This window comes from Dasypus novemcinctus, chromosome 1 (genome assembly GCF_030445035.2).
Source record: "Dasypus novemcinctus isolate mDasNov1 chromosome 1, mDasNov1.1.hap2, whole genome shotgun sequence".
Classification (NCBI taxonomy): Eukaryota; Metazoa; Chordata; class Mammalia; order Cingulata; family Dasypodidae; genus Dasypus; species Dasypus novemcinctus.
In genome coordinates, this window is record NC_080673.1 from 53,237,764 (window position 1) to 53,263,276 (window position 25,513).

At 41.0% G+C, this 25,513-nt stretch overlaps 1 protein-coding gene across 1 annotated transcript in view; it reads left to right on the forward strand.

Moving 5' to 3' along the window:
* The window catches only part of TBC1D9 (TBC1 domain family member 9), a 124,375-nt gene that overhangs the window by 81,292 nt on the left and 17,570 nt on the right, over positions 1 to 25,513 (forward strand). Inside the window, exons 8-15 of the mRNA XM_004471937.5 lie at positions 870 to 1,040; positions 1,719 to 1,869; positions 5,942 to 6,156; positions 8,396 to 8,513; positions 9,716 to 10,001; positions 10,327 to 10,456; positions 24,157 to 24,255; positions 24,431 to 24,499. Coding sequence (XP_004471994.1) covers positions 870 to 1,040; positions 1,719 to 1,869; positions 5,942 to 6,156; positions 8,396 to 8,513; positions 9,716 to 10,001; positions 10,327 to 10,456; positions 24,157 to 24,255; positions 24,431 to 24,499 — 1,239 coding nt within the window. The remainder of the gene's footprint in view (positions 1 to 869; positions 1,041 to 1,718; positions 1,870 to 5,941; positions 6,157 to 8,395; positions 8,514 to 9,715; positions 10,002 to 10,326; positions 10,457 to 24,156; positions 24,256 to 24,430; positions 24,500 to 25,513) is intronic.

Here is a 25,513-nt window from a genome sequence, read left to right on the forward strand (position 1 = left end):
GTCACTCTGTCCCAGTGCGTTCATTTCCTTGTGCATTTTGTTAGGCCTCCATTTTGGTCACAGCTGTGCTAAGGTAAATCATGTACCCGGATGCCCAGGGACCTATCTCAGCACTTATTTAAATCTCATTGAGTTTGTATTTGGGATCATAGAGCAGGACGGTACCTTATATATATACCTTATATATATATATATATATATATATAGACCAAATTTTCATTTGTCCTGACATAGCAAGTGAATCTGATCCATGTAATAAAATTTCTGGGAATAGTACAGAGGTCACTAAATATAATACCATTCTCATCATAAAACACATGTTGGGTCATCCCTGTTTTATTAGGCCCTGACAAACATCCTCATTTGAGAGATGAGGAAATTGGAGTCCCAAGAATATATGTGACTAGCTAAAGTGATAGAGCAAGTTACTGGCAGCTGAAACATGTTTTAAATGTGGGAGGCTCCCCAGTAACCTCCCTATCCCAGTCTACTTGTTTCAAGCCTACGTGGCATTTTCAAGCCACCAAAAACTAAACAGCAGATGAGATGAGGTGAGGAGGTCCCATTTTCTCCTGACTCAAGCATACCATGCTTTGCATGCATGCAAATCAGAGAGATAAACAGCCAACCACTTTGTTGTAAAATGCTTCTGGAATACCGAAGAAACCTATCTGAGCATTGTAGTACTGCCATCTGTGACCTGTGCAGCTGTCTAATCCCTGCCAAAAAGTTGGCTTGCTGCATTTCTCTTGTTTCTTCATAGAGTGAGAAACGTCTGGGGTCACATAATATAGTCAATGGTATCTTTACAGAGGACGCTGAAGAAGTGGATTCTAGTTCCCAAGCTCTTTTGCCCTCTGCATCTACAGGTATACTCTCGGCCAAGCAGCCTCGTTTCCTCCAGTCCCCAGAGAAGCACGAGCTCAGACGCTGATGGAGATCGTCAGTTCAACTTAAACGGCAACAACGTTCCAACAGCCACCCAAACCCTGATGACCATGTATAGGCGGCGCTCCCCTGAGGAATTCAACCCCAAGTTGGTGGGTGTCCCCGATGCATCCCTGAAACTTTCCATATTAGAATATCACATTAGAGATTAATATTTAAATACAAGTAAATTCACAAATATCTCTATAATTGGGGAGTTCCTCCAAAGTAAAGCATATTTTGTTGAAATATGTCAGCGAGTTTCAGAGTGATTTCGTGGAAGTTATAGAGAGTAAAGGTGAAGAGATATTCATCTTGTTTTGTATTAGTCCACCAACAAATAAGTATGCAATTTCTCAGCCCACATTTTAAAAACATCATCTCGCTTTCAGTCTGGAGGTGCAGACATAGAGCGATAAATACAATCAGCACCTGTCTCAGAAAGGAGGATTCTGACTCTAGGCCAAAGGGCCTTCATGGAAGAACTCCGGCTTTGCTAGATGTATAATTTGGGCAAGAATTCCAGGAAATCTGTTTCTCCTTTTCTTCTGACATTTTTGGTGCCTTGTTTCTGTTTTGAATTGGAATGCATTTTCCCCTGAGCTCTCAACAACAAATTTTACTCTTAAGACCATCCCTTTAGGAAAACAGCCGGCTTTCTTCATGAGCGCAATGAATTCTGTAAAGAACTGGGAGGCCCCATTCCATAAGGAAGATGTTCCAGGCTTCCATAAAATAGTCCCATTCTTGAAATACTTTGGGAGGTAGTAATATCTCCTTATCCTTTGCAGGCCAAAGAGGTTTTGAAGGAACAAGCCTGGAAGATTCACTTTGCTGAGTATGGACAAGGCATCTGCATGTATCGCACAGAAACGACTCGGGAGCTGGTGTTGAAGGGCATCCCCGAGAGCATGCGCGGGGAGCTGTGGCTGCTGCTCTCTGGTACGGCCTGGGCTTGGGGCGGGGTGCTGGTCCGGAGTTGGGGGGTGCCGATCTCTTCTCCACCTTCCATTATGCTTCAGGGGCTTCTTTCAAATATGTAGACACCTAATCTAGAGCCAAATTTTATTTCCTCAGAGTGAAGTCCCTAAATTATTCTTCCCTTAATAAAAACACAGGGAATAGATCAAATAGTCCAGATATCAATGAGTTCTCATAACCTCTTCTATCTCTTCACCAAGGCTACTTAGGAAATAAGGAGAACCTAAAGTAAAAGAGTATATAACTCATTTTAGTTTCCTAGGCTGCTTAAAGCAATACCATGAAGTGGTTTGGTTTAAACAGTGGGTTAGAATGCAGGGTAATGTCCAAATCAAGTCATCATCAAGGCAATGCTTTCTTCCCAAAGACTGGCTGCCAGAGAGCCTTGGCTCTTCTGCCACATGGTAAGGCATAAGATACAACTGCTGGTCTCTCCCTTCTCTTCTGGTTTTGTTGCTCTCAGCTTCTTGCTTCCATGGCTTTTTCTCTATATTCATTACATTTATAAAGGGCTCCAATAAGAGAATTAAGATCCATTCTGTTAAGGTGGACCACACCTTAACCAAAGGAACCTCATCATAAAGTCCTTACAATGTTCGTACCCACAGGAATGGGTTACATTTAAGAACATGTTTTTCTTCAAACCACTATAATACTCCATGATTTAGGGAGTTCTTTTCTAGTTTCCCAGCTGTGTAAATATCATAGAGAATTTTGTGAAGTTGGGCACATTGTCAAAGCAATCCTGCAGGAGTGGGGAAGCAAGAGGAGATGGAAAGAAAAAGAAAGCCCTGTCATGGATTCTTCTTGTCATCTTTGGAGCTGTGGAGTTGAAGCCAAAATCCACACAGGAATCAACAGCCTATCCAGATTACACCTTGTACTTCAAGCTGGCAATGCCAGGGTGGACAAAAGGGGACATGTCCACCTTCACTGGCCTGCACACCAGGCCGCTATCCCCAACATGACCCTGTGAGATCAAACCTTCGAATCCCAGCACGGAAAGCAGAGGTCTTTACCCTTTAGGCCAAACCTACCACTACTTGCTCCTAGCCTGAAGTATGGATCCATTTTATCATAAGCATTAGAGAGCCTTAATAAAGAAAACTCATAGCACTTTCTTAAAGTAGAAAAAAAGGATAAACAGCAACCTTGTTGTTATTCAGAACTGTTCTGTGTGCCTCTTTGGGAAGTGGCTTATGAAACTACTTGCTGAGAACTTGGCAGCATGAGCCAGAGGTAGAGAAAAGCATGAATGCACCAGGTGATATCAAGTGACTTGTCTTTGTAGCCAGCCCCTTTGTGCCACAGGGCTTGGGTGAATTCAAGGTTTTAGACAGATCAGCAAAAATGTCAAAGGAAATCCATGTAGTGGGTTATATAAGGGCACAGGAATCCCTCGCATTAACAGATATGTTCAAGCCAGTAAGTCATCAAAATGAAGTATCCTCATGATGAATACATTTGAAGTAGTCAAGTCAGCAGAGCTTTAGTGAGGGTGCAGTGCAGTGGAGAACAGCCATGCTAAATTTGAAAACTCAGTATGAGATCCAGAGAGCAGCCATTGAGATGGGCTGTGACCCACACGTTTGACTTTCCAGTGCTCACCAAGTCATCCTAACTGCCAGGTTTATTTCACTGGTGGAGAATCTTGGTCCATCTGTGTTGGTTCGGGACCGATGCTAGAGATTTAACACTGAACACACAATGTCCAAGCATTTCATTGTCATTTGCACTTATATCATTCAGTCCCCACCCAGCAGTCTCCACTCAACCTATATATTATTTCCCATTTTATAGAAATAGTAAATAGTGACAGAGCCAGGCATCATCTGTCTGGATCCAAAGCTTATTATCTTTTATTGCACTGAGGAGAGGTCTTTTTTTTTTTCCTTAGTGGTCCTGTAGGCTCTCTCTCTCAAAGTTTTTGGTAGCCTAGCAGGGAGCTGGCTAACAGAACTGAGCTTGATGAAAGAAGCCAAGGACTCTAGGACATAGGCAGTGCAGGTATTCAGCCTCACCTGGATTTTTGTTTGTTTGTTTGTTTCTACCAAGCTATTCCCCTGTCTAGGAAATTCCCCACTGTTGGATGGTCTGTGGGGTGTTACTTGCCATCACCTAAATTCTCTCTAAATATGTAGAGCACTATAGTTAGAGATAGTTTTATCAGGGGAAAAAGGCAAGAATGATATAGTTGCCTATAATGAGATGTAGAAATACCTCAGATGTAGGGTGATAGAATCTTGAAAAATAATTGGTTTTATCTATTTCAGCTAAAACTACCTTCTTCTATCATCATTTACTTGTCTAGTTTTTTTTCATTTTCCTTCATTTGAGCAGCCATAGCTCCTCATTTAGAAACCCACGTTTGAGCCAGTGCATCTCTAATGACAATTCGAGCCCAAAAGATCATTACCGCTGGATCTTCCTCGCATTTGGCAAACTAGTCACCTTGACAACCTGATTCATATTGCTGACAGAGTAAACAAAAAATTCCATTTTAATCCTCTATCCTTAAATTAAAAGTTAGTTACTGTGAATACCTAGAAACCATGTATAGCAGCCTGTTGAGAGATACATTTAAAGTTATACCCAGTGTTTCCTTGAACAGAAATGGGCTATGTGAGGCCACAGGGGGAAGTGATCCACCCAGCACCTTCTGTCAGCAGATGACCAAGCCAGGTTTCCATGCAGTTTGCCCAGTGAGGGCTTCCTGTGGCAGAGAGCTTGCCTGTGGGAGAGCCGGCTCCCAGCAGGGGAGCCCAGTCTGGGCCCAGCCCTGCTCCCGTGACCCTCCAGGCTCTGAAGCAGGACCTGGACTCAGGGAACCCACTGCAGAGAAGTGCAGGCCAGATGGCAAGAAATTCTTGCAAGTGTCCCATGAAAATGGAACAAAAGCCCCTGTTAGGTTACTGTCAACCAGGCTGCCTTTCCCTGGGCAAGTGTCAGTGACCAGCTGGCTGCCAGGGACAGCCCAGTGGTCCAGGCTGTACTTTTCAAATTGTGAAAGATGTATGCCCGCCCTATCATTCTATTTATTTATTTATTTATTCATTTATTCATTCATTCTTAAGATTTAGTTTCATTTCTTTCTCTTCCCTTCCCCGCGCCCCCCACCCCATCCCTCCATGTTTGCTGTCTTGTGTCCATTTGCAGTGTGTTCTTCTGTGTCTGCTTGTATTCTTGGCAGCACCGGAAATCTGTGTCTCTTTTTGTTGTTGTTGCGTCATCTTGCTGCATCTGCTCTCCATGTGTGCAGCGCCACTCCTGGGCCGGCTGCACTTTTCGTGCCGGGCGGCTCTCCTTGAGGGGCCCACTCCTTGTGCAAGCACGGCACTCCTTGTGCTCAGCAGGACTGCGCATGGGCCAGCTCCACACGGGTCAGGAGGCCCAGGGTTTGAACCCTGGACCTCCTATATGGTAGACACTTGCCATTATATTTAAATATACACATTTGTCTGTATATGCATATGTACATATTTATTTTTATATATTATATATATTTATATAAAATGCAAGAATCTTAAAACTCAAATATCACAAACTGTGGTTCTCAGCCCACCCTTCCATCCCCACCACCTGATAAATTCCCGTCAGTATCGGTGCCTCATCCCTGCTAGGGGCACCATAAACACCCTCTGCAATATTAGAAGTCCCTCAACTATTATAATACATTCTCCTCCTCCTGAATATGGCTGATTTAAGACATTTTAAAGTGCTAACACTTTAGCAAACAGTTTTCAAACTTGTTTTGAAAGGCACAACCTCTTTTTTAAGTGAAATCTTAAGGAAAACGCCAATAAAGTAAAAACATGGCTGCCATGGCTGAAGGGAGTGAAGGAGGCCATGGGTTAGCTTAGCCGTCCACCTGGGATTGCAACATATTGCATCATCCATGTGATTTTGTTATTATTTTGCAGTTTTCCATTGAATGGTATGGAGAGTCGAAATATTCAGTAAGTTGTCCTTGCAGGCTAAAGAGGAGAGAAAATGGTCACTTTATTGAGACTGCATTCCCATGGCTCTTTCCCAGGTGCTATCAATGAGAAGGCCACACACCCTGGCTACTACGAAGACCTAGTGGAGAAGTCCATGGGGAAGTATAATCTTGCCACAGAGGAGATCGAGAGGGATTTACACCGCTCCCTTCCTGAACACCCAGCTTTCCAGAATGAAATGGGCATTGCTGCCCTGAGGAGAGTCTTAACAGCTTATGCTTTTCGAAACCCTAACATAGGGTATTGCCAGGTAACTGTCACTGATGGGTTATAGTAAATGTCTATATATATAGTTTATTATTAGCTTGTAAATAACAAGAAGGAAGGATTTACAGTTAATGGGACTGTCTCTGAACAGGGTGTCTCAACCTCAGAACTCTTTGATTTTGAACTAGACAATTCTTCGTCGTCGGGGGTCACCCTGTGCATTGTAGGATGTTTAGCAGCATTCTTGGCTTCTGCCTACTGGATGCCAGTGGCAGCCTCCAATTGTGACAACCAAAATTGTCTCAAGACATTGCCAAATGTCCCCTGGTGCTGAACAGAGGAGCCAGGGGACAAGAATGCAGTTTCTAGACCTGCCACTGTCTAGCCATGGGACTTTGGAAACTCAGTACCCTGTCTGATCCACTCCTCTGTTACCCACCCTGGCATAATAGAAAGTGTGCCTCAGCACCAGGCTTTTAATTGAATTGCCACAGTGCTCCGATTTTGCATCCTCCTAAGCAATAATGTCCATGAAAATACAGCTTTAATGTGCTCTGGTTATATTTTAATATACATTAAGATAACTGCTTAACTCAGTATTTTGAAAAATGTGACCCAGACACAACCTAAAATCATCTCTTTTATACTGGTACACATAGCACAATTTGAGGGAACTCCCAGAAAAGTGGGACTATTGTGGTTTCAATTCAAAGACCATGTCTTCAGAGAGGACTTCCCTGCCCATCCAACTAAAGCAGGTTTAGGGAAGTGGACTTGGCCCAGTGGATAGGGCGTCTGCCTACCACACGGGATGTCGGTGGTTCAAACCCCGGGCCTCCTTGACCCGTGTGGAGCTGGCCCATGCGCAGTGCTGATGTGCGCAAGGAGTGCCATGCCACACTGGGGTGTCGCCTGCGTAAGGGAGCCCCACGTGCAAAGAGTGTGCCCCGTAAGGAGAGCCGCTGGCACGAAAGAAAGGGCAGCCTGCCCAGGAATGGCGCTGCACACACGGAGAGTTGACGCAGCAACAAAAAGAAACACAGATTCCCGTGCTGCTGACAACAGAAGCAGACAAAAAGAACACTCAGCAAATGGACACAGAGAACAGACAACTGGGGTGGGGGAGGGAGGAGGTGGGGGTAAGGGGAGAGAAAGAAATAAAATAAATCTTAAAAAAAAAAGCAGGTTTAACCCCTTACATTCACACACACACACACATCTCCTTCTACCATGTTATTTTATCTTCTTGATAGCACTTATTAGGCATGCCCCATAATTAATTAATAATTAACCTTTACGTCTTCATTCTGTGTCTCTGACACAGAATTTAAGGCCTGTGAATCTCATCACCACTGTGCCTCCAACACTTAGTCCAGTGTCTGTTATAATTTAGATCCTCAAAAATATATTCCTTGACTGACCATCAGCCAATCGTTGACCATGATTAAGTACCCAACAGGCAGGTTAATCTTCGGATGGAATTTTAATAATGTTCTCACTTGGGAAAATATGGAGTAAGATTTACAAGAAAGAATGTAATAGATCGAAATCCCTTTTTGAAACTCATATTGTAGAAGTTTGCTGAACAATTACTAGTTTCTGGAAGGTCAAAAGAACTGCAAGAGTAAATTTTGGTGTCTAATAGAACAGAGTTCATGTCTATATTTTGACCTTTTTTAATTAAGAGGACTATTAAAGTACTTTAGGTCCTGGTTGTGAGTGATCTGCTAATGTCTTTTAATAAAGAGTTACTTTAGAATTTAAATCACTGTCATCTTTAGCCAAATGGAAATAATGGGCGAGGATTCCAAGTTTGAAAGGTTTCATTGTTCTCTGAGGAGAACCCTGAGCTCTGTGTACTTGGTCATAGAACCACCATGACAGATCAAAAAGGAAATATTTACCTCACTGATTAAGGATGCTGAGAGATTTAGCAGGTTAAAAGCTTTGGCAAATAACCTTTGGACACAGTTATTGAATGAAGGTTTGCCTGGGTGCATGTAGGGCTCAGTCCTTGGTGAATAAGATAGTCAGTGAAGACCCTTAATGGTTGCTGGCTGGAGGACTGATATTAAAAGGTCATAAATAGAATAAACTAAACAGAAGAAGAGGTGGCAGAGACTGTATGGGGCCTGCAAAATCTAGAAGTCTTTACCATCTGGCTTTTTACAGAAAAAGTTGCCGACCCCTATAAGAATAACTCGGTGATTTTTAGTCAAACTAAATTGCTTATATGTTACCATGTTAAAATTTATTTGGTGACATGTCTCTCACTCCTTTAGGCCATGAATATTGTCACTTCAGTGCTGCTGCTTTATGCCAAAGAGGAGGAAGCCTTCTGGCTGCTTGTAGCTCTATGTGAGCGCATGCTTCCCGATTACTACAACACCAGAGTTGTGGGTATGTGTGGATATATTGGATGTTTTAACCATTATCTCATCAGAAAGATGTTTCTAGAGCAGTGAAACCAGCTGGAACTACATTTCCAGTCAATCTTAGACAAAAGAGTTTCAGCCTGCTACAGTTTTCCAAAATGGGAATGAGAGGGCTTCCATCAATATAGGTTGAACACAATGGAGCCACTTGGAGCTTTAGAGAATGCTCTCACGTCACTGTTAAATAAATTATTTAGAAAACATTTGATATGGTTGTCACTCTAGAGGCCATGTAAGAGTGACACCAAGTGCACTGACTATCAACACAGAATTATGACAAAAACTTTTTAGTGAAGAGGATGGAACAAAAGGAGAGCAGAAGTGTTCAAAGCAGGGCTATTGGAGTGGAGGAAATAGTATATAAATGTTTCCCAAAGCTAAGTTTCTAAGATATTTTTTCAGACCTGGTTTCATTACAAACAAAACAATCACTGTGAGCATTTAACTAATTTATTGCTATTCCTCCTTATAATCACTTTGTGTTAGACATTTATTTTAGCAGGACAAGCTTTTCACTGCATTTAGTAAAATAAAATATGTGCTTTATGCTTCCTTTTTGTATTTTGTTGTCTTTTCTAAACCTTTGCACAGTATCTTGGCTCATTGACAATATCCTCCAAAAACATCAGTAAGTTGACCATGAATATATTCTGCTGCAATGCTTCTAAGTTTAAAAAACAAGACACAATTCATGGGTGGGGCCACACATCCAGAAAAGCAATATACTTTTTAAAAATGTGTTTGCCAAGTTAGAAATGGTTAGAGCTACTTTGATATATATTACATGCCTAAGCAAATATTATGTTGCCCACAAAATACCTGATAGTTCATATCATGAAAATTTTGTAAACTGACTTTTTGAACAACCTTTATAGTTGTCACATCAGTGTGATTTTTATGGTGTGGAAAACAGAATAGGAAGACCCGAGAAAGAGAAGATGCTGTCAGAACTAATCCAGTGACAGAGCTGGGTGGCAGCGCTGATGCCTTGGTCTGGTAACATAGTCTGATGCCTGGCAGTGCAGTCAATAGAAAGGAACGAGACTTCTGTTCCTCAGGAGAAAAATAGTTGTGACGTGGATTATCATAATCTAACCATTCGAATGAGTTCATTGGTAAGAAGGCTAGTCTGTTAACCTTTGCCCTTTGGTGTCCACCCCGATACAGGTGCACTGGTGGACCAGGGCGTCTTCGAGGAACTGGCCCGGGACCATGTCCCACAGCTGTATGACTGCATGCAGGACCTGGGCGTAATTTCCACCATCTCCCTGTCATGGTTCCTCACGCTTTTTCTCAGCGTCATGCCCTTTGAGAGTGCAGTTGTGGTTGTCGACTGTTTCTTCTATGAAGGAATCAAAGTGATATTCCAGCTGGCCCTGGCTGTGTTGGATGCAAATGTGGACAAGCTGTTGAACTGCAAAGATGACGGGGAGGCCATGACCGTTTTGGGCAGGTAAGCCTACCTGAAAACCGCCTCTGGTGTTCTTGTCTCTCTATTTCCAGCCATGTTTCTCCTTGGTGTCCTGATCCTTCACTTAATTTGTTTGATGGGAATCATAATGCCCTTTTCTCTCTTATTTTCATAATCTTTTTTCTCCAGAAGTTAAGTAAATTTCATTCTGTTCTTAAGGGAAAGTCTAGTCTTTGGATTAAAAGCAGAGAAAATTTCAGAATTGCAAAAACGTTAGCAATAAAACCTTTCCAGAAAATGGATGGAAAACTGTAATGGAGAATCCCAGATTATTCTTCCCATGATTCTTAATCACTTCTCCTTCCAGGTATTTAGACAGTGTGACCAATAAAGACAGCACGCTGCCCCCCATTCCTCACCTCCACTCCCTGCTGAGTGATGACGTGGAGCCTTACCCTGAGGTGGACATCTTCAGACTCATCAGAACTTCCTACGAGGTGGGTCTTGTTTCCTGCTGAGTTGTAGAATACGCTGAGTCCTGGATGTGTGCCACATACTTCTGTTGCTAATCCAGGAAAATAGCTCTCCCAGGAGTGTACCTTCTTCCTCTTACATTGGGAGAACTCACTGTGGTTAGCTCTGCTCCTACCTCCTGACACCTTTTCTTATCAGGTGGCAGCTTTAGACTCCTGGTTTGGAAATCAGACATGTACACTAAATGGGACCTAGCATATCAGTTCTGGCTTCTAAGTCTTTGCTGGGCACCCTCTGAAGCCTGATCTAGTACTAGCAAGATTTAACTCTGGGTGACTGAGGAGGGGTTATTGAAAGCAGGCATAGTGTGATTGACCTGCAAAAAACAATCCTTTTCCTGTCCTTCTCTGAAGTAGCCAAGCCAGTCCTCCCAAGTCTAGGACACTCAAAGAACACCCTGTCCCATCCTAGAGCCAAAGCAGCATCCCAGCATCCCTCTAGAATGGCTTGGCCTGGAGGGAGGGTGGAGCTGTGCTTTCTGGACCATAATAGCTTCTAGGGGTGAAAGAACTACAGTGCTGGTTGCCCCATAGCATTTGGTGACTTGGGCCTCATGGACTTAGAAGCCAGAACATCTTACGGTTTCTTCATTTCCTGATTCTTGGTTCAGCAAACCTTTAAAGAAATGATCACACACAAAAAAATAATAATAAAGAAATGATCATTAAGAAAGAGATAAATGACTATTCTGCTGAGCACACCGTGCCTCTATAGGCGTTTTGTGACTGACTGGTGGTTGTCACTATTCCAGTTAGCAACAACCCGGATAAGGAAGAAATGGTGAGGGATGGGGTGAGGTCAGAAAAAAGTCTCTCAGCATAAAAATTTCAGTCAGTGCCTTAAAATAAATGGTATGGCTCCAGAATCCCTGTCAGAAATGTTTTCCTTAACTCACAATGGGAGACAGACTGGTGACTTATTATGTTTTTAAATTTCCATTTAGATTCCATGTATATTGAAAGCAAAGCATTTTTAGACATGTTTCAGAAAGATAAAGGCAATAAATGTTCATTGTAGAAAATGTAGAAACTAGAAAAATATGAAGACAAAATCAATTGTAAGTGAACATTTCACCATATTTCCCTCAAATATATTTTTCTGTATGCAATATACACCTAAAAATAAGAACCTACTAAGATGGTGGCAGAGGAAGAGCTCCTAGAGTCAGCTCCTGCTACAGGGCAGGTAGCACACACCCAGAGCTCTGAAGCACCTGTTTGGGGGCTCCAGGAGGCCAGAAGAGAATCCTGCAACATCCTTGCAGAAGTGGAAGGAGGAGACTGCCCATCCACAGAGAAGACTCGTAAGTAGAGCTCTCCACGCCGCAGAGGCCAGTGCCCATCCTCCACTGGAGGCACAAGCTGCCTCAGGAGCTGTTCCATGGCTGGAATCGAAAGCTCCACTTCCCCAAAATGGGGGAGAAAGAGATGGTTGGGCACCAATTTCAACTATAATGAGGAAAATCAGTGGGCTACAGAATAATCCTGAAAACAGCTAAAGCTTGAGCCTGTCCAAGTAGAAAGAGGCCAGGAGATGCCATCTTAACTCAGTGCCTGGCATGAGGGGAAGTGAGGTGGACTGAAAATCCCAGTCTGGTGGAGACCAGCTTCTTCTCATCCAGATCTAGCCTAGGCCCCAGGGCCATCTCCAGCAGGGAGGAAGCTGTGGGGACCTGCGCTAGTCTCTCTGGGAAATTACCAGCCAAGGCCAGAGGCCAGTATCCTATTCTGGTGGCACAAGCTGCCCCAGGAGCTGTTCTGTGATGGGAATTGGAAGCTCCATTTCCCAGAACCAGGGGAGGAGGAGATGGTTGGCTGCTGATTTTGGCTACTGATTGGTAGACTTGGCTGGCTAAGAGATAACCCTGGGAACAGGGAGTGTGAACCAGCCCAAGTCAGAAAGACACCAGTAGCCGCCATTCTGACTCTGCCCCCAGGCTGAGGGGAAGCCAGACTGACTGAAACTCTGTGTCGACAGGAACCAGTTTCTTTCACGCAGATCAACCTGCCACCTGCCTAGGCTTCAGCCCCACCTCTGGCGGGGAGGAGGCTGAGGAGCCCTGCATGAGCATATAGACGTAACTGCAGGGAACTTTGGCTGCCATAGATTGAAAATCTGAAGACTACCAGGGCAACTGCAGTCATCTTGGACCGGCACTGCATAGATTGCTGCCCACACCTGCAGCTCCATCCCTGCACCAGCCAGGGGAGAAAGGGATGTGAAGCTTCATCAGTCTCTCTGGGCAGCTACAGTCTAGGCCTGCACATGGATTATTCTACACAGCTGTGACTCTGTCCCTACTCCTGGCAAAGGAGAAAGCTGAAAGAAGCTTCATTGGTCCCTGGTGCAATGAGGGCAGCTTGAACCTCCACAGCCTACAGCGCCAACTACATGCTTGGCTCCTACTGCACGACCAGTAAGGGAGAAAGGATAGGAAGCCCTAAACTAAAGAGAAAAACTGCACCCAGAAAAAATACTCTAGAAAGTTAGATGCAAAGACACCAACAAAAAATTACAATCCACACCAAGAAACAGGAAGCTATGGTCCAGTTAAAGGAAGAAGATATGCCTCCAGTTGACATAAAGGAGTTGAAACAACTAATTACAGATGTTCAAACAAATCTCCTTAATAAATTCAATGAGATGGCTAAAGAGATTAAGAATATTAAGAAGACATTGAATGAGCACAAAGAAGAATTTGAAAGCGTACATAGAAAAATAGCAGATCTTATGGGAATGAAAGGTGCAATCAATGAAACTGAAAAAATATTGGAATCATATAATAGCAGATTTGAGGAGGCAGAAGAAAGGATTGGTGCGCTTGAAGAAATGACCTCTGAAAGTGAACATACAACAGAATAGATGAAGAAAAGAATGGAAAAAAATTGAACAAGTTCTCAGAGAATTAGATGACAGCAAAAGACATGCAAACATACATGTCATGGGTGTCCCAGAAGGAGACGAGAAGGGAAAGGGGGCAGAAAGAATATTTAAAGAAATAATGTTAGAAAATTCCCCAACCCTATTGAAGGACATAGATATCCCTGTCCAAGAAGCACAACGTACTCTCATCCGAACAAATCCAAATAGACCAACTGCAAGACACATACTCATCAGAATGTCAAAGGCCAATGACAGAGAGAATTCTGAGAACAGCAAGAGAAAAGCAATGCATAACATATAATGGGTATCCAGTAGGATTAAGTACTGATTTCTCACCAGAAACCATGGAGACAAGAAGACAGTGGTCTGAGATATTTTAGATACTACAAGAGAAAAACTTCCAGCCAAGAATCTTATATCCAGCAAGACTGTCTTTCAAAAGTGAGGGTGAAATTAGAATATTCACAGATAAACAGAAACCGAGAGAATTTCTAAGCAAGAGACCAGAATTTCAGGAAATACTAAAGGGTGTGCTAGAGCCTGAAAAGAAAAGACAGGAGAGGCCTGGAAGAGAGTCTAGAAATGAAGATTCTATCAATAAAGGTAACTAAAAGTGTCAAAAGAGTCACGAAAATATGACAGATAAAACTCAAACAGTCAGAAAATAAACTTAACCAATGATGTAAAGCACTTGTATTCAGAAAACTGCAACTTAATGTTAAAACAAATCAAATAAGCCCTAAATAACTGGAAGAACATTCTATGCTCGTGGATTGGAAGACTAAATATCATTAAGATATCAATTCTACTCAAATTGATATACAGATTTAATGCAGCCCCAATAAAAATTCCACCAGCATTAAAGAAAAAATTGAAAACACGATCATTAAATTTATTTGGAAGGGTAAGGAGTCCTGAATAGTCAGAAACATCATAAAAGGAAAAGTGAACCCTCATCTCCAGACTTTAAATCATAATACCTACCTATAGTGGTAAAAACAACATGGTACTGGCCTAGAGACAGACACAGTAGACCAATGGAACCAAATTTATGGTTCAGAAACAGACCATCACAGGAAAGGTCAAGTGATTTTTGACTAGCCTGTCAAACTCAAACAGCTCAGGCAAAACAATCCATTCAACAAATGGTGCTGAAAGAATTGGACATCCATAGCTGAAAGAAGGAATGAGGACCCCTGTCTCACACCTTTCCCAAAAATTAACTCAAAATGGATTAAAAAACTAAAAATAAAAGCAAGAACCATAAAACTTATAGAAGAAATTATTGGAAAATATCTTCAAGACCTGGTGGTAGGTGGTGGATTCTTAAAGGAAATAAGAGAAGGACTGAGTGGACTACTGATGTTTAATGTATGTAGAAGTTTTAATTAGCTTTACTGTAAAATTGTGGAAATGTGTTGAGTGGATGGTAACACACAGTGAGTAACGGCTAGTTTATAAATAGGGATGTGACTGAAAATGGTAGTCTAGTTATGTAAATGCCAATTGATAGAATGCTTGAGAATAATCTAGGAACTGGATAGCACAGTAAACCAAGAGGTGGGTGAGAACTGTGGTTGATGGTACAGATGCAAGAGTGTCCTGTGTTAGCTAGAGCAAATGTATATCACTACTGCAGAGTGATGGGAATGTGGAGAAGCATGGGAAAAATACAGCTGGAGTGACCTATGGACGGTGGCTAGTAGTAATAATATAATATTCTTGCATCTATGCAAAAGATGTACTATGTTGATACTGAGGCAGTATGGAACATGTGAGCCAAATGTACACTATGGACATGGTAACAATCAGATAATATTATCTGTGGTAAATGACATATCACATTGTGGTGTGTTGATGGAGGGGTGTTGTTTGGGAATTCTGCACATATGCATGATTGTTTTATAAGTTTACAACTTCTGTAATAAAAAATATACTTAAAAAATAATAATAGGGTGGGTTGGGGGAAAAACACACTAAATGTAAGATAAGGACTATGATTAGTAGTAAGATTTTGACAGTGTTCTTTCATAGTTTGTAACAAATGTCTCATGACAATGTGAAGTGTTGGTGGAGGGTTGATGTATGCGACCCCTGTATGATGTTACGCATGTTTGCTTTGTAAGTTCACAACTTTTACTATACACTTAATTGTTTTTGTATGTTCATATATAAATGATATAAAGATAATAACAATCAGTTTGGTTAGGGGAAAACTACTTTGTTTAGTAGTAATATTTTGACAATGCTCTTTAATTATTAGTTAAAAACGTTTAAAAACAATGCAAGTTAGTGGTGGTAGGGTAAGATGTTATGTATGTTTGTTTGATGTTATATATGTTTGGTTTGTAAGTTCACAACTATTATAGACTTATTGTTTATGTATGTTTATGTATGAGTGATACATTGCAATAAATTTTTAAAAAAATAAGGACCTACTAAATAATGCTTTGTAATATGCCATTTTTCATGAGCATATTTCATGAGCAAATAATATTAAATATTATTTGAAGGCAAGATTTTAATGGATTCTTAATATTCTCCTTTAAAGCATTACCACAATTGATCATTTATTTAACTGGTCCCTTTAAGTTGCTTACAAATTTTCAGTACTATATGGAATTCTGCACTAAACTTGTACACAGACATGACATCTCTGATTATTTTCTTTACAGCAGGGGCTCCTAATCTTTTTTGTTCCACGGACCCCTTTGCTAGTCAGGTGAAAACTGCAGACCCCTTACTAAGTCCACACTATACTGTGTATTATTAAATTATCACACCCGCACCAACACATTCCCACAAGAATACTGTTTTTTTTAAGGTTATTAAGAACCCTCTGATTTACAGCAGTAAGCCAAACAGTATGAATTCTTTCCAAACTCCTGACACATTGGCTAATTTCCATAAAGCTTGTCCCAATTTATATTTTCACCAGTAGAGATTGAGAATGGCTGTTTCACTTGACTTTCTTCAAAACTGCTTACTTAAATAATGCTTTTTTTTCTATTCATTACCCCCAAGACTTTTGAATAGCACATTATCAGAAATTTTGGATTATTTTTCTTCCAGAAAAAAAGCCCGTGTCATTATAGATAATAATAATTACTATTCCTGTGGGGGTGTTTTCTCAAAGTATATCCTGAAACCTTTATTGTTAAGAGTATTCTGGACCAAAATAATAAAGCTTAGTATGTGGACTCAGGCTTTAATCTTGATATGAGATAACCTAGCATTATCCAGTGGTTAGTACTTAGCCCCTTTTTAAAGAGAGAAGAGACTGGAGACAAGATCAAGGGCTGGTTTCCATTTAAATCCTGTCTGGCCTGTCCTTAACAGTGGCCAGGCTTCCTATGGCAGGACCCGGCAGTAGTTGCCTTCTGCTGGGGAAGACAGCGCCTTTTATTTCTAACAATGGCTACATTACCTGGTCTTTCAGTGCATGAGTAACTGCTTACGTGTCACCACCCTATTCATAATCCCCAATGGCTCTCCACTGCCTTACAGATCAACTTAGAGATAACATCACACACTCTTACTTATCATTTTTTTACCCCTCCTGACCATTCAAAATTGGAAGTTCTCAATCCTGCCTGTGCATTAAAATCACCTGCAAAACTTTTAAAAATACAAATTCCCAGGGTCCATTCCAGACCAATTAAATCTGAGTCTCGGCTTGAGGCCAAGAATAAATATATTTTTAAAGATCCCCTAGTGATTCTGGTGCCCAGTGAGAGTCACTGCCCTCAATGCAAAATGGGGCCTCCAATTGCTGCAGCAGATTATAACCTGGTTAGGACGGAATGTTGTATGTCCTGAGGCATACAACATTTCTACTTTCTGCAGTTTGCCACAAAACTGTGAAATGGCAAAGCAGGTAAGAATACTGAAAGAACATTCAGTTTTTGAGAACTGGTCAAGGGCTCCCCAGGCTGATGGAGGTTGGCCTGATATGATCAGATTTCGCCTGCTGAGTGGAGATGAGTCATAAATGCCTTGTGGAGGGAAATCTCTCTTCTTTTACGTTCTCTCAAACCCCTGCTGATAGGACTTGTACAGGCATTTTGAGACTACAGTTTTCTTTTCTGGGGTTCCTGTCTGTGAGGCACTGCAGGTTGGGCAGACAAAGCCCCAGCCTTAAAGACAGACTCACAGACAGAGATGACCCTTCCAGAAGGTACAGGTGCACCCTGATAAGCAGCCTAGAGCAGGCACACAACCGTCATGGGGTTTCTTCATGAGTGAGTTGACCCAGTCAGGTGGGTTTCGTCTGACAGGTGTTACGTAGGGAAAGGACCTGGCTGATCAGATGCAAAGAGTGGTTGGTGCAGGACAAGCAGTTGCGAGGATTCCGCGGTCTTTTTAGCAACGACAATGAGAGCTTCTGATCATTGAGAACCTGCCACATGTGGCTCAGGGTGTTGGGTGCTGCAGACAAGCCTGCCAAGTAAATGTCAACCCATTTTAAGGTGAAAAGTACATTGAGAGGGGCTGAGTGAATTGTTCAAAGTCACACAACTAGAAAGTGGCAGAGTCAGGATCCAAAAAAGAGCTCCCTGGTATGAAAACCAGGGCAGGGGGCTTTGTCTGGGCAGAATGGATGTGCATATGGATCCGAGGTCAATTGGTCAAATAGAAACTGATTAGTGGGGCGTCTTGAAACCACTAATTGATTTGCAAGGCACACCAACAGTTACTGGAAACTGAGGGGAGCTTTTCTTCCAGAACAATAGTTTCTACTCCCTCAGCATTGAATACATTGGAGAGGGAGAAAACTGAAAGAATAGTGTCTAGCAGAAAAGATACTACAGTTGTGTCAGTGGGGAAGACCCAAGAGATGCAAGAAGTGATATTTGTCTTTTTAGTTATTCAATAAATCTTAAATATCTTGCAAGTACCTATCATATGTCAGTTATCATACCAGGCCCTGGGAATGCATTATCAACACGTGGTATGCACTTTTTAAAAATATATAAATATCTAGTATCTACTAATCAGTGTGTTTGTTTTATGGGTTTTTTGTTCTGTTTTGTTTTTTTAAATTTTTTTACTAGAGAAGTTGCGGATTTACAGAACCACCATGCATAAAATAAAGGATTCCTGTATACCACCCTATTATGAACACCTTGCATTGGTGTGGTATATTTGTTACAGTTTATGATTGTACTATTAACTAATTGTCCGTGGTTTCACTTAGGGCTCACTGTATTGTGCAATTTCAGAGATTTTTAAAATTTTTACTCAATTACCATATATAACCTAATATTTCCCTTTTTAACCACATTCAGGTATCTGTGTTTCAGTGCTGTTAACTACATTCACAGTATTGTGCTACCATCCATTACCAAATCATTCCATCATTCCAAATAGGACTCTCTACATTTTATACCTTAACTCCTTATTTCCTATGCTCAAAAAAACTATCAACTTTTTTCTTTCTTTATTCTTTTTAATTTACAGAAATTGTAAGACAAAAGGATAATATAATGCATTTCTATGAACACATTCACCCAGTTCCAACAATTACAACATTTTCCCAGTCTTTGTTTCATCTAATCCCAGACAGCATACTATTTTGTAAAATCCTTCATTTAGTATCTCTAACAGATATGGGTATTTGAGGCATAATATTTTTTTTTTTTGCTAATTAAGAGCTTTGATTTTCAAGTTTAAATTGTAAAAGTTCATTAATTGCTCCAAAAAAAAAAAAGTGAATCTGTAATTTAGGTATTGTCATTTGTTATTGGAAGCTTAATTATTTCATTAGCAAGTTTTGCCCAGTTTACAGGTATGTGCCTTTCTCCTTCTCTTCTCCTTCTTTTCTCAATAATACTAGGAATAATTACAGCTACCATACTAGTAGCTTTACACACTTAGTGCATAAAATTCTTGCACCAAGCCAAGAGGTGAGAATTATTTTCCTCATTTTGCTGCTGAGGAAGCTGAAGCTTATCAGTTTCAGTGAAATGTGACTCGCCTCTATACCTGGGTATGAAACTGGGCTCTTTCTACCATGCCCAGCTGTCAAAAGTGTGTCTCCTTTATGGAGGCCCTACTTACCATTAAATGGTGCATGTTTACAGAAAATTCTCTACATCAGCCATAGATTTATATGACACAAGGCAAAGGACAAGTGGGCATGGGCCTGACAGTGGGGCAGGGAGGACCTTAAGGTACAGAGCACTGACCTGCTAGCATAGGTGGTCTGTTTGCCAGGACGTCTGATTTTTATTTGAATTATTTTTATTCAAGAAAAATTTTTGAAATTCTTGCTGGGCCATGGGCTGCCCAGCCTATTGGCTGCCTGTGCATGATCTCTGCTTTACAACAACTTTTAAAGTAAATTTTAGGCAAAAATAATATCAGGCTCAGAATTTTTCATGTCTTATTCGATATAATTATCACAAGCCTGAGAGTGGTTACATTTTTATGACCCTTTTACAGATAGAAGAAAAGTAGCTCAGAGAAGCTAACTTGCCCAGGTTTACTCAGCATGTTGGAGTTGGGGTTTAAAACCCAGGTCTGTCTATCAGGCGACAGCTAACATTCTGTCAATTCATATGGGGTATTTTGCACTGAAGCTGACAAATACGTGGTTGTAGCTTCATATTTACCTTATGTGACAACAGCTCCTCTGGCTTTTTATGCTCAGCAAAGGCCTAAAAGATGCGAGTACCTTAAAGAGCCTCAATTTAGGTTATAAAATGCTTTCTGACAGAGTTCTGAGGGTGTCCCATGGCTAGGAATATTGTCATTAGTTGAGGCTTTTTGTCCTAGAAAGGACAGCCCCTTCAGCAAACATGGAACTCCCACGAGCAAAGCCCTCACACCGACTTCCCATCCTCCGCCCTGTCTTCTTCTTCCTCTCCCCTCCTTGGCCTCCTTTCGACCGTCTCCTCCCCATGCAAGACACACGTCCACTCATACAGACACCGCCACTGCCAGAGGAGGTGGAGTGGACTGTGGAAATGCCTTGTAGCTGTATTGGAACATCCGTCTGCTGTGTCTCGGGCTCTGCCTCCTATAAGTTTACGGCATAAACGCACATTCCTTCCGACTCCGCCTCTCTCTCCCTGCCCACACTTCCAAGGCAGAGCATGCTTTAGGTATTTGGGGTTTTTCTGATAAATGTAAGGACTCTCCGATGTGAATGGTACTCAGTCCTTTGGTTATCAGTAGTGAAGCCTGTACTGTATACCTGGAGAATAAGTTCCTGCAAATTAAGGAGCATTTAAGAGGCATTTTGAGCTTAATTTAGATGACTTAGTCTTACCAATAAACAAACAAACCCTGGACCTTGGAGCTCAGAAACAATGCTTCTTTTCAGAAAATTTCCCTGTGGTGGGCTGACTCATTCGGATGATTCCATGCATGTTATTATGGCCTAAACTGAGACCTTTTTTTTTTTTATTTTTGAAGAATTGTAGCATTTAAATATTTAAAGTCCTCTTTGGAGGATTTAGAAAGAAGGAGCCTATTGAGATTAATGAGCTCAGCCCTTAAAGTCTTTTTTTTTTTTTTAATCTTCATCTGTTATCGACCCACCTGTCTTCCCAGCAACCTAAGGGAAAGATTTGAAGGACAAAGGAAATCACAGAGAGGCTGCCCAGCTTGGGGGGGTGGGGCGGGGAGCTCTTCTTCCATTTGTGAATGATGGTGGGGGAAGGAGAGGCCAGAGATGATGGATTTGGAAATTGAAACAGACTCATCTCTACCTCCTGCCTTTATCTGAGCCACTTGCTCTTTGTCCCAATTCTCTGGGGGAGAGGAAGGGAACATCTGCAGACAGAGTGGGAGAAGGTGAAAAAAAAAAGGGCTGCAGACATACTTGTTAGTTGCTATCAGTAACAGGGGAACAAAGCAGCAAAGAGGAAATACTACCTGCATTGAAAATTGCCTCTCAGCTTATAAAGAGAACATCAGAAATTAGATTGGAAAATGAGAAATAGCCCACAGTAACATCCAAATAAAAATTGAGTTGGAAAAGAGAAGCAGATGAGAATGGATAATGTTGTTTGTTGTTTAAGGAAGGGGAGATTTTCAAAAATTAAAGCAATTTTAGGCTCCCCCACCCTCACCACTAAATTCTGTTTACTGGACAAAGTATTGTTATTACATTAGTAAATTAGTTATTTTCTTGGAACTGAAAGGTGCAGTGCCTGAGAGAAGAAGGTATTATATCCAGGCCTTTGCCCTTGTTTTGGGTGATAAGAAACACTGGCTCCAGGATCTAGTGAGTCAACTTTCCTTGCCCATTTTTAGCATTTCACTCTGTCAAAGTCCCTCTGAAAGAAGAAAAACAGAGAGATGGAGAAAGAGAGAGGCCAAAACCCAAGTCATTCTCATTGCCCACTTTCTTTTAGAAATCATCCAAAAATAGCCAGGCAGGAACTTGGAGTCCTCAGTTTCCCTTTTAGCTCCAGATGGAAGGGCCATTTTATCCTGTCTGGGCTAGTCCCAGAGGCCTGAGGGATGGGTCCTGCCTGACCCAAAGTAGGATCCAGTTCTGATTAGGGAGCAGATGTTCATGAAATGTAAAATGCACAAGGCTCTCCTTTTCACCCTTCCATTTAACACACCCCTATAGCCAGTATCCAGATCACAAGAACATCACCACCCAGAAGCATTCCTTGTACCCCCTTCCTGTCACTGTCCATCCTACCAGGATTAGCAATTTTCATGACTTTTAACACCACAGACTAGTTTTGCCTGTTTTTTGTTTTAATGTAAATGAAACTATACAGGATATACTTTTTTTATTTTGATTTATTTTGCTCAATCTTATGTTGTGGGATTTATCCATAGTGTTCACTTTTATTGTTGCATAGTATTACATTGTGTATCTATATGAAGATTTATATATGTTTATATATATATTATATATGTTTGTTTATATACTATTAATGAGCATTTGGGTAGTTACTCACTTTGGGGTAATGGTGTTGCTACGAATATTCTATTACATGATTGTCTGTAAGAATACACATGCTTTTCTTTTGTGTGTATACTTAGGAGTAGAATTTCTGGATCACAGGTATAAATCTGTTCCTATGAGATAGATGCTGCCTGTTCCAGTCTGTTATGCTGCTGAAAGCAATATACTAGAAATGGGTTGGCTTTTACAATGGGTATTTGTTAGCTTACAAGCTTACTGTTTCAAAACAGAAAAATCAAGGCATCATCAGGTGAGGCTTTCCCCGAAGACCAGCTGCCAGGGATCCTGGGCTCCTCTGCCACATGGCAACGTGCATGGCAGCACTTCTCTTCCAGTTTCCTTGCTTTCAGCTTCTTGCTTTTTGACTTTTTCTTTTTTTCTTTGAATTCCATTCTGTTATAAAGGACTCCCGTAAGAGGATTAAGACCCACCCTAAATGAGGTGGGTCACGTCTTAACATAAGATCCTCCTCACCAAAAGATCCTACTTAAAATGTGTCCACACCCACAGGATTAAGAACATACCTTTCTGGGGGTACATACAGCATCAAATTAGCCATCTGCTAGACAGATTTCCAAAGTGGTTGTTACAACTGATATTCCTGTCAGCAGAATATGAGAGTTCTGGTTGTTCCACATCCTTGCCAGCACTTGATATTGTCTATGAACTTTGCCTTTATCTTATAAAAGTATTTTAACAATTGTAGCTATTGCTTCCATGTGTTGCTTCATACGATGTATAAGCAGAGTTTCTTTTGCATCACTAAGAAATAACTTACATAGCCTTCCTCCATCTTCAGGCTAGTTTGGCTTTTGAAATTTAGTTCAACAAACATTTAGACTGTATTTAAACACTGTAGATTTTGACAGGGTAGTTAGCCCAAAGTGTCTGCCATGCAGAGGTAAACAATACTGATCTCTGGACCAAAAGAACAAATGCTATTGAACTAGAAATCAGGAGAAGGGAGCCTCACACAAGCCATCCTTCCAGCCTCTCAGTGGGATCCTTGGCCTTAAATACTTCCTCTTATCTTGCCAAGAAAATCTTCCTTTAAAATCTTTCCACACACACACGCACACACAAATTACCTTTACAGTCTTATTTAGCCCCTTTTTCTTCTCAATGAATCATTGATTTGAGGAAGGGCCAATTGCCTTTCAAAATTTAGTTCAACTGCTAAGATGCATGAAAATTTCCATAATTATTTATGATCATTAAGTGACTTTGAAACACTAAATGAAAGCGTAGTCTCAATTCTTATCATGTGACAGGTCATTTCTCATAGGTGTCAGAATTGTGTCTCCATCAATTCAGCAGATTTTTCAGAACACCAGTATTTTAATTTACCATGTTACTCAAGCAAATACCATGCGATGGGTCAGCTTAAACATGGGAATGTATTAGCTTACGGTTTTGAGGCTAAGACAGAGTCCAAATCAAGGGCCATCAAGGCAATGCTCTCTTCCCGAAGACCGACATGCTGGGGCTGGCTGCCAGGGCCCCTTGGCGCCTCTGTCACAAGGGAGGGTGCGTGGACACGTCTCCTGGTCTCTCCCTTCTCTTCTGGGTTCTGGCACATTCTGGTGGCTCTTCTCTTTCTGTCTGGATTTCACTCTGCTTAGAAAGGACCCCAGAAATAGGATTAAAACCCTTCCTGACTGAGGCAGGCCCACCTTCCTAACAGAAGCAACCTCTTCAAAAGCAACCTCATCAAAAGGGATGTGAGCCTATTGTAAAGAATAGATTAGATTAAATTTAAGAACAAGAATAGATTAAATTTAAGAACACACTTTTCTGGTGTACATACAGTTTCAAACCACCACAACCTATATGGCTTCTTTCCAGAAATTCGGAACTATTCGAGCAGATTTGATCGAGCAGATGAGATTCAAACAGAGACTGAAGGTGATCCAGACTCTTGAGGATACTACGAAACGGAATGTGGTAAGCCCTGGAGAAGTAGCAGGGAGCCTTCTTTCCCCATCCTTTCTTCCACTCTTACTGCCTCATAAATTCTTTCTTGACAGAACTGAAAACTATTTAAAGGGAGAAAGTCAGGAACATTTCCAGTAGGACATTTTTTGGGTTTGTGAATTCTTTGTGTTTATTATTTTTTTAGGTGCGAACCATTGTGACAGAAACTTCCTTTACCATTGATGAGCTAGAAGAACTCTATGCTCTTTTCAAGGTGAGTTTCAAAGTTAGTTCATGTACTTTCAAGGGAAAAAAGAGTTCACTTTAATAGTTCAGTTAGTTCTTGATTTTCCTGTTAAATTGTTACAGGGCAGTATGTGTCTCAATATGCATAACGAGGAAGGTGTAGCTGAGAGTTCAAAACTGGAATAGTTAATATGAAAACTATGCATACTTTTCTGACTAATTTGATATTTTTGCTCTTCCCCACTCCATATAAATTCTACCTGTTTTTTTGGACCTAACAAAATATGCTGTTACATTATAATACGCATCAGAATAATATTAATCGAGTTTAAATTCTGCCTGAAATTATTGTAAATTGTAATTTCCTATTTGAACTATAAAGCACTCTTTAAAAGACATAATATGTAGCTAACATAAGAATAAGTCTATTGGAATGTTAAAAGAAAAGCATAATACTTTAAATGTCTGTGTTTTCCCTTTCATAATTCAGCCCTTACCAACCTTGATCTTTAATAAGAAAGTATTGTGTTAGTAAATATGGCAATGTATAATTTTTTTCTTTTGAGAAAATATTGTGTCATAACTGTCATTATCAACAACATGGGTAAAATGTAGCAATTGACAGAAAAAGAAACTAAAAGATGCCTTTTTTGCAGGTAGCAATTTATATTATGATCTCTATTTGGGTGGCTTCCTGTGTATGGTCTCTTTATTATTCAAACGAAACATAGCTGTTCTTAGCATGCAAAGATAGTATATTGAATAAAAGAATAAATGTTACAATCTGATTGAAGCACTAAGAGACCTTAGAATCAGAGAACATGTGAGCTAGGAGTGGTCTCTCTAATATTCCCACTTGCCTTTGAGCGTCTGGAAGGCACCATCGTTTTATATATTTTTGTTTTACAAGTGTCTGTTAACATGCCTCTTCCGTGGAAGGTGTTCCTCACGTGTCTGTTGAATTCATAGATAAGTTAGTGATCAGTTACCAATGTACTACAGCCCTTGCACGCATCTAATGAAGAATCAAGGCCCAGAGAGA